Source organism: Saccoglossus kowalevskii, chromosome 11 (genome assembly GCF_978046115.1).
Source record: "Saccoglossus kowalevskii chromosome 11, keSacKowa6.1, whole genome shotgun sequence".
Lineage (NCBI taxonomy): Eukaryota > Metazoa > Hemichordata > Enteropneusta > Harrimaniidae > Saccoglossus > Saccoglossus kowalevskii.
The window spans coordinates 16,751,345-16,760,809 of NC_140651.1; the positions used below are offsets into that span (position 1 = coordinate 16,751,345).

At 36.1% G+C, this 9,465-nt stretch overlaps 1 protein-coding gene across 1 annotated transcript; it reads right to left on the reverse strand.

The window, feature by feature from the left end:
• Positions 1-5,682, reverse strand: LOC144363058 (uncharacterized). Its single transcript, XM_085505228.1, has 9 exons — positions 5,602-5,682; positions 5,084-5,178; positions 4,648-4,829; positions 4,500-4,549; positions 4,112-4,204; positions 3,829-4,002; positions 2,891-3,021; positions 1,330-1,546; positions 1-220 (listed from the first exon to the last, which is right to left on the reverse strand). The coding sequence occupies exons 1-9, from the start codon at positions 5,651-5,653 to the stop codon at positions 183-185; spliced, it is 1,032 nt and encodes a 343-aa protein (XP_085361354.1). The 5' UTR covers positions 5,654-5,682; the 3' UTR covers positions 1-182.
• Between the last annotated feature and the right edge of the window lie 3,783 nt (positions 5,683-9,465).

Below are 9,465 nucleotides of genomic sequence, written 5' to 3' on the forward strand. Positions count from 1 at the left end.
TTCATTGTCACCAAACAATTTAATTGTATTATTGAAACCTGATACATTAATTTAGTGGAGAGAATGGGAAGTGATGAAACTTAAACTTTTAACACTGTTGTCGATCAGTGGTAATAAGCGGTTGTATGGAGAACTTGTAAAGACATTATGGTCGACTACATAGCGTGTATATACCACTACGTTCATTTTCCGAATATACAACTCATCTCTCCTCGGTGGCCTATACGAATGAAAACAAAAATCATTGCAACATAACATACCAGATAACGTGATTGGTGTTATAGCATTCTATAATAGAGATTTGAATATCATGTAATTCATTATTTGTTTATGGCACTTCCTTAAAGGGAACCTCAATCCAAACAACATAATGACCCTAAAGAAAAAGCTCCACAAATGTAGGAGAATGCAATTTACACTTGTTTATAACAGTTTTCATTCTCTAGATATTCAACTTTTCATCGTTAATAAGTAGTCAGCCATCTTGATTCTCAAGCAAAGGATTATGGGTAAAGTATGACATCATAGAATCTGTTGTCAGAAATTGAGAAAATTATTTCATCTATAACATGAGAAATACTGATGCGAATTAGTTCAAATTTTCGTTGTACATATTACTCATGTATATAATTATAGTAATGGAAATGGGAATTTTACAAATACACATAAAGTGAAGATATTGTTGAAAACGTTAAAAAAATAAAAATCAATATTTTAGTTGTGAAATATAGAATGTCACTTTTTTGTCCCCTTTTTGCACTCAACATGTGATATATCACCTATATAACCTACTCACGTTGGTAAATTGTATACAATATAAGGAAATTTTAGCATTTGGTAGAAAAACATAAAAATAAATATTTTTAGTTCTGTTTCTATGACAACTATTTTATAAGCATGGATGGCACCAGTTTATGTATGCTACCAATTTCTAAACTTTCAGCCAATTTGAAGTTCAACTTTTGAAGTTATAGATGAAATCATTTTCTCAATTTCTGACAACAGATTCTATGATGTCATACTTTACCCATAATCCTTTGCTTGAAAATCAAGATGGCTGACTAGGTAATACTGATGAAAAGTGGAATATCTAGAGAATGAAAAGTGATACAACAAAACTGTAATTTGCATTCTCCTACATTTGTGGAGCTTTTTCTTTAGGGGTCATTATGTTGTTTGGATTGAGGTTCCCTTTAAACCCCTACCCAGCCAACAATACAGTATATATCAACTAAACTTGGCATTTCTGTTGATATGTGGTTTGATTCGGGAAATATTCATTCATTCAACCTTTAAGGAAACGGGATAAGACTGTAGAAGGTATCTTACCATGCTTCAGTATTGCCTTGTTGCACAGGGCATAATATCTCCCGTTTTCAAACATTTGAGTTAAAGTCTCGTCCCACCACTCAATAAGGTCATTGTCTTTACGTGTCACTAGACTGGTCTCGCCTGTGACGCCACAATTCTTCGCTTCACCAATCTTTTCAAATCCTAGTTCTTGGGGGTTTCCAGCGAAATTGTCAAAAATAAACACTGCATCCAACTATAAGAAGAATAAACATTTGCCTATATCGACTAACGAACATTTCTAGGTGTGGGAAACTTATTATTTATGAGATGGCTAACGAAAGCCCAGATGTACATTAAAATAGATCATGTATCATGTTTTTAGTAATTATGTGTTATATTTATCAGCTTCAGAATTTATTTTTAGTATCATTGTTAAAAGTTAGATTTATTTTTTGACTTGTGATCATAGGTACTCAGTAGAAAAAGCAATAACGTGTGTCAGTCATCATTTAACTGGAAAGCAACGTTGTGAAAGTTTCCATTTAACTAGAATTTCTGCACTTATGCCAGTTAAGTGAGAATCTACTGAGAATTATTTCGGATTCAAGCAAGACGAAAAAACTTTGAGTTTGTAGTTACATTAGTTCATTTTGAATACTGCAATCTAGTTTGGGGGTCGGGACAAATAAATAAACTTTATAGATAATAATAGCAAGAATGATATACGACTTTCCTACACGCACTGCCACTAAACCTATTTTAAACAATCTGAAATGGATGTCAGATAGGCAGAATTGGTATTGGTCAACAAAAGTATGAATGGACTCGCCTAACATTACATAAGAAACATGTTCAAACTTGAGGTATAAGATTTAATGACAACCTCGAAATGATATCTAACACATGTAAACTAATTAAAGATGTTTACTGATTGCTTTCAGTTCTCAACTGCCAAAAAAACAGTGCGCGAAGCACCATCAATCAGGGAATACCTAATACGGACTTATCTTGGATTATCTTTATTTTCGTGGGCCGCATTTCAAGTGTCTGTACACCTTTTGTGAATCGAATTAACCGTTTTTCTACAAGGCATTGCCACGTCTCGTTGAGGAAAAACTAAGTCAATGTCATGACTAAATATTAAGTGAACGAATATTAAACGCTCAATGACCATGCATTTACGCTGACATTGGCAATGGTAATTTAAATAAATGAAATGAATTCAATTAGAAAATTTACAGACATGTTTTCATAACCAGATGAGATGTTATGAATACAATCATTTTGATATCAATTTCATGCTGTGTGCAAGCTGTGGGAGTCATGACAAAATTACTTATTAATTCCGCGATCGGCAGTCGACCTCATCTTTAGTGTGAATGGATAATTTTTCACTCTTGCCATTTTCGTCATGGATCTGTCCTATGCAATATTTAGAGTACTTCCTACAGTAACATAAGAATATTTCATAAACGAATTTGATATTGTCACGTGATAACACGGTACGAGTGTGCAAATATTAGTCATATTATTTAAATGTCAAACTCCATCACAAGAACTTTCTGATTGGAGTATTACAGTGTAGGTCTGAACCCACCTGTTCGCCATTCAATGATTCAAATATCTTGGCTCTTCTATCACTGTAGATAATATTTGCTTGTCCTAATGTGTCGTAGCCGGGAATGTCACTAAGACACGTATGGTCGCCTAACCATCCATCCATAAAACCTGTAACAAAATTAAGTATTACTTGCATTTTTATTTACAGATGACAAGATTCACTCCATTAACATATATAAAATATACTACATAACATCTATAATTATACTATGGGATGCTGCAGTCTTAATTTATTGCAATGTTTTTTATTTCCCATTATCATTATAAATTTGTTCTCTTCTGTCAAATTTGTGAAATCATTTATTTGCTTTCCGGCTTCCTCATATAATTTCGTTTTTTTGTTATAGAATAGTATTCGTCTTACACTCAATTATTTGAGCAATGCCTCCCTGTTTCGATTTTGAGGTCGTCACTTGAACGGAACCGAGATAATGATTATCGTAGATCATTATTTGTTAGCAGTGTTAAATAATTTTCCATCTCTGACATTTTCTTGAATTATCTGTATGACAGTGACATTATACGTAACATTCCTTCACGGCGGGATGAAATTACTGTAGTTGATATTACACTGTATAGTAATCTTTATACTTGTGTTTGTTAATTTTTAATCTATTCATTCATTCATTCATTCATTCATTATCAATATACCACAGTGTGTAATTATTTTCATATGCACACCATGGCACACTCACCATTCCATTTAAACTACGCATACATAAATGACAGCCTACATTGTCCGATACAACCGGATGCTACGTTATAACTTTCAATAACTTTACAACTCATATACACGATTATGGAGAGCCAAGTATGTACAAATTAATTATATATGTTTTGTTTCAATTAGTTTTATCATTTGTATATTGTATGAGTTCAAAGTATTACATTTACATTTGATATAAAGCTACATACCGATCGTCTGTCCTGTAAGGAAAGTCGCGTTAAAATGTTTTGGATTTCCAGCTTTAACATAGAAGGAGAAGGACACAGGGTATATCCAATAAGGCTTGCTGAAGGCAAGAGCATTCTCACGCTGTCCGGTTTTAAAATAGTCCATGCATGCATCAATAGTCCTAGCCAGCATACCTAGACCAAAATAAAAGAGGTCAAGAGCACAATATACATTATTTGGAAGCGTTAGTGAATACTGAACATTGTGTGTCCGATAGGGTACGCAAAAACATAGAGCTCTTACCTTCTCCTGCAACATTATGGGTTCCGTCATACGCCATGCAATTCTGATGTTTATCAAATTGTATTACGCATTTTTTTCCACTCAAGTAACAAACTGTATGAATTAAGAAGCATTATGAACTGTAAGTGGTAGGGTATATGTCAATGTATACATAAATTAAACAGTAAGTAAATGGATTTATTTGTTTCATTGGGTCCAAAGAAATGGTTGAAATTAAACCCAATTCCACGGCAAAGCAAACTACTCGATTAAAATCCTGATGGAAAACAAAAGGAAGATTAACGAGTAACGTGCATGGCCAATTGTGACTCGGACCTCCCTTTGGTGCGTTCTCAAACAGTACGCGGATTGTAACTGTGTTTCATGTTTATGTGTTGCCTGTGCATACCTTCCTCAATCAAGTCAATACCAAATCCTTCCATTGCACCATTTTCGTCACTATAAGTATGAACACATATATACATAAAAATGTATTCATTGGCAGATATCAATTTTGAAAAATGATTACAAGGTTTTAGCATATTGATGTCACTTACATATACATAGTTGGACAATTGCAATCCAGCGTTACGACGAATGTGTAAACTTTCTCGGTGTCGTGCCTTTCCTTCATATTTTTCATCACTTCTTTTCCTATTTCAGGCAACACACTGCGGTACAGTAGCAGAGTACCCAGTGGTTCAGGTAGCTGTCTGTGCGACGAAGTAGTTACTTTGCCCTGTAGTGACATCAAATAACCATATCAAACGTACAGGTTGAAATTTTATCGCAGTGTTGTAGCATTTCCGTAGCATTCAGACAAATCGGAGATTTTGGAGCAGATTGCTCTTGTTCAGTTGTCAACAAACAAAATATACAAATTTTGTATACAATATATAAACAAAGCGACTGGGTTGAATTTCATGCCCCGCCAATACATATAATACGGTCTTTGAGTTTATTGTGCTCTTTGTTTTACCTCATATGACTTACCTCCGAACGATACCGAGCTATCATAGCTTCCCTCTGTCTTTCGAAGTGATAGCGTGTCTGACCAGAGCCATACATTGGGCTGTCATCTTGCTTGCCTAGCGGGATATAGAAATACATGAAAGTGTTACTAAACCAGACCAAATTTCATCAATCGGTACAGTGTAATTATATATTGGCGAGATTCTCGCTGCATCTATTCGGTTTGTTCAGCAGCGAGAATTGTAGTATGTTGTGTTATATGCTTTCTAACAGCATATTATTTAATAAAAATGGCCCGGTTGGTGTGTTGGAACAAACGGCTGATCAGAAAGCGCAACATTCTTGCAGAAATAAATACAATCACGGCATGTACGTTAGCTTAGGCATTACAATGGGTGAGCCGAGGCAGCAACAGGCAGCTACTGTACGTACATTTTAATCGACGTGCGACGTTCAGCGGTGCAGGATGCATTAACTGTTTCCGTTTTGGACAATTACGCCATATAGGAGAATATTATTAGGTTGAACAGTTTACTAACCTTCAGTCAATGCAAACAGGAAGAGGAGTCCGATTGAAGTGATGCGATTCATTCTCTCCCGTGCTTGCCGTGGACAGAATAGCCAAATATACGTATCCAACTGATATATTAAACTACTGGCTGATTGCAATCATTGACAATAGGTCATTGAACTACCGATCATGGATTTGGGATAAAAGGTGTGTGTTTGCAAACCAACACACCGTGTTCAAAAAAGTTTCACCTAATTCTGCCTGGTTCCTATAAAAAACGTTTAGACGTGACCCAAGTTTAATTTATACATGCCATGATTAAAGCGGGAGGGTCGTCACCTGCGCACGCGCGGGAATTGAGTTTCAAGCGACGATAAAAACGCACGCTAAAAATGCAAAGGCTCATGGGTAGACGCTTTTTTGTAAACAATAACACGCTATGGCCATCTGACGCAATCGCAGGTGATGACTCCCCCGATTTAAATATATTGTAATAATAAATGCTATATGTATAAATTCCACTTTGTATTTCACTCAATCACTATGAGCTTTAGAGAAAAGTGTATTTGTTACTCTTTTCATACATAATTTTTTGTCTCGTTCTCGCGACACCAGGATAGTTGTATGTCTGTTGCAAATGGTTTCCAAATAATACCTAATGTGCTATGAGCATACAGTAAATTAGACGCAATTTTCAAAATAAATTACACCGCCATCCAAATATTTGCCAACAAAAATCACTCTGCTAGATATAGGTAATTGCACGAGGACGATCAGGTTTACAATTCTGAACCCGACGGTTGTGGATGGAATGTTCTAAACTGCGAGGTTTAGAATTGTAAACCTACGCGAACCCGCACAATAGCGACTTATACCACAAAAAGCAATACAAATACAATTGGTTTCAGCACAAACTATAATCTGCATATGAACCATTAACTATATCATCTGTGTTTTTACCGTGCCATGTCTGATTGGTAAATGTCATGTATACTGCACTCAATACAATACGGGGACTGACAGGTGCGTCGACTTTCCACGTGCTACTAGGATGCGTGTACATTTCTGAAAATATCCATGCAATTTGCAGTTTGATATATCCCTATTTTCGGACGACATTCATATTGAAATCCAACGAAAAAAATGAACAAACAAATTTTCTAAACTCCAGCGTACCACAAAACATTCACGCAAAAAACAAACAAACGAAAAGCATACCGAACAATACCGAACGAGTGTTTATCGAGATAATCTGTGCCATGTTTGTGTCATGAAATGGAAATTAATGAAATATCATTCTGGCTTTGTCACTGTGTTGGGTTGACCCGAACCATCTCTCGTAGGTTGTCCAAAAAAACCGGAACCGGAACCTGAACGTGAAATTAAAAATATTTGGAAGCAACAAGGACGTCACTGGATTTAAGTGTAACACATCGACCCAAGACGTGAAGTGCGCCATCTAGCGGAAACATTGTAAACATGCGCTTTCTGCCTATTTCATCCACATTGTTAAAATGAGTGTACACCCAACTCCAAACTGCGATTATAATAAAATAAATAATATTAATAATATACAATTAAGTCCATTAATCCAATAGGCAAGAGTTTATTTTGTACCCCCCATCCCTAACCCTAACTCTAACACTCACTCCCAGTTACCCAATGTATTTGTATATGCCCCTTCTCCTCTAGATAACTACATATGTTCTTAGGAGGGGCATGTACAATTAAATGGGGAGTTCTGGAGGGTAGGGGTAGGGGTAGGGTTTGGGATGGAGGGTACAAAAGGAACTCTTTCCATGCAATATCACTTATAAATTAAACAACCCGTATGTCGAAATATTTTTAATTTCAAGTTCCGGTTCCGGTTCCGGGTTTTTTAGACAACCACCCTCGTAGTACACGTTTCTTCTCATGATTAGCTTACGTTTTTGTGCAATTGATTATTGTATACAAATCATCATTTTGTTAAGGTTCTAGCAGCGAATACTCTGCATTGTTCAGATGAACAACCGATAATTTGGGGACATTTTACTAATTTTGCAGAGTTGAATTAATTCTACACTGAGCCTGGTACATTATGGTAATTGTGTTTTACTGCCGGCCGGAGCTCGAAGTGTGTCAATAACAGGAGAATTTGAGATTTTGCCAAACCGCCCACCTACAAATGTCAAATACCGAATGGCGAGGGAAATTGAGTTGACACATCCATTATGGTAGGAATATATAAATTGTCGATATCACTGGTGGGCTGCGTTTGAATTGACAGTAGGATAATAATAATCCTACTGTCAATTCAATATACACCCAACGCAATAAACATCCACTAATCAACATGTTTATTCATAGATACATATATATACTTTCTCGTTTCATCTTGGGATGTACTGGGCTCGGAAAACTCATGTTGGAATGTACTGAGTTCCGAAAACTATTTCTCTGGGTCGTAAACAGAAATATTCGTTGGCGATCTATGGCAATGGTGGTGATGTGGCTATGCAGTCACAATGTCCCAATCAGATATCAAAAGTGCAAAGTAATAGAGACCAGATGTGATAAATCAATGTGTCAAATGTACGACCTTTGTTGCACCATATCTTTCTCCGACACAATCACACATCCTGTCTAATTTACATGTCTGAACTTACGGCGATAGTCAAGAATACCATTACCATTATAGTTAATATCAACCAGTAATAATATGATAGTAAACTATGGTGAGTGCCTCAACCAAATTATAAACAAGAACTACTACAATTGGTTGTTTGTTGTCTTACGATCACCACGGTTCCACTTAAATTTGAAGAGGTAATAACTGGTAGTTCAGTTGTTGCTACATCAAGATCACGCCCACATTCAAAACCACTGGTCAAGATCATTTACTAACATTCATTCACTGCGACTTTGCAGGCTCTTGGTTGATGCCCGCCGGTGATTGTATTTGATCGGACCTGGTTGACGCCATGGATGGCCGATTAAAAATGCCATAATGCCGCTTAGTCCCAGACCTGACCTGCAAAATACGCAATAGGTCAGTAAGTGACAAAAACATTTTGTCCCAAACTGTGGACTGGCTCAGAGATTCAAAACAAATTACAAAACAAACAGGCTTTCATTATCGAAATAACACAAAAACACACATTTGAACACGTTGTGGAAATTCGGACATTTTAAAATAACATTCTATAATATTCGGGCTGAATATTCTTCAAACAATATATTTTGCAATCGATCACCAGTATACAGCAGTAGATTCCATTCACCAAACGTCTGTTTAAGCGCGCCCTCTTTGGCGATACAATCTATATGTTTGTCAATGCATTAGTCAATTAAATCTCTCCTTATAGGTGCATCACGGATAAAATAGATACAACAGAAGAAGATTGTATCCACTTGAATTCAATTTAATTCTATCAATTAACATGTTAATCCATATTTTTCACTATACTACACAGATGAAATGTGGTCCACTGTGGAATGTACAGCACGATGCAAGTTGTTATTCACACAGTAAATAAATAAACATAGATTTTCAACCGTCACATGTTTAATGCAAATGTAATATATAGGTCTCTGAGGTATAAAACGTCGAGAGAATAATTTAAATACTTTGCACAGAACGAGTCACGCACGTTAGAGGAATAGACGCATGGAATCAAGAATTATTACGCATTGTTACACAATCAGTGATAGTCTGCATAAATAGTTCGTTCAAAGGCCACGGTCAAATGTCAAGGTCGATGATCATTGCATGGCTGCGGGGAAGGAATGGCTAAAATCGACACTTATGTTCCCCACGCGACATAAATGCCAAAAGTCAAAGGTCACAGTATGTGACTAAAATTAAATATTCCTGTTTGACGCACTTAAAATATTCATAAACCTCAGTCAG

Bases quoted from the DNA above. Each gene is read 5' to 3' on its own strand.
- LOC144363058 (XM_085505228.1), bottom strand. From the start codon at position 5,653: ATGAATCGCATCACTTCAATCGGACTCCTCTTCCTGTTTGCATTGACT. The intron at 4,205-4,499 runs GTATGCACAGGC...TAATTCATACAG, and splicing joins TATTGACTTGATTGAGGAAG to TTTGTTACTTGAGTGGAAAA. The intron at 1,547-2,890 runs GTGGGTTCAGAC...TTCTTCTTATAG, and splicing joins AATCATTGAATGGCGAACAG to TTGGATGCAGTGTTTATTTT.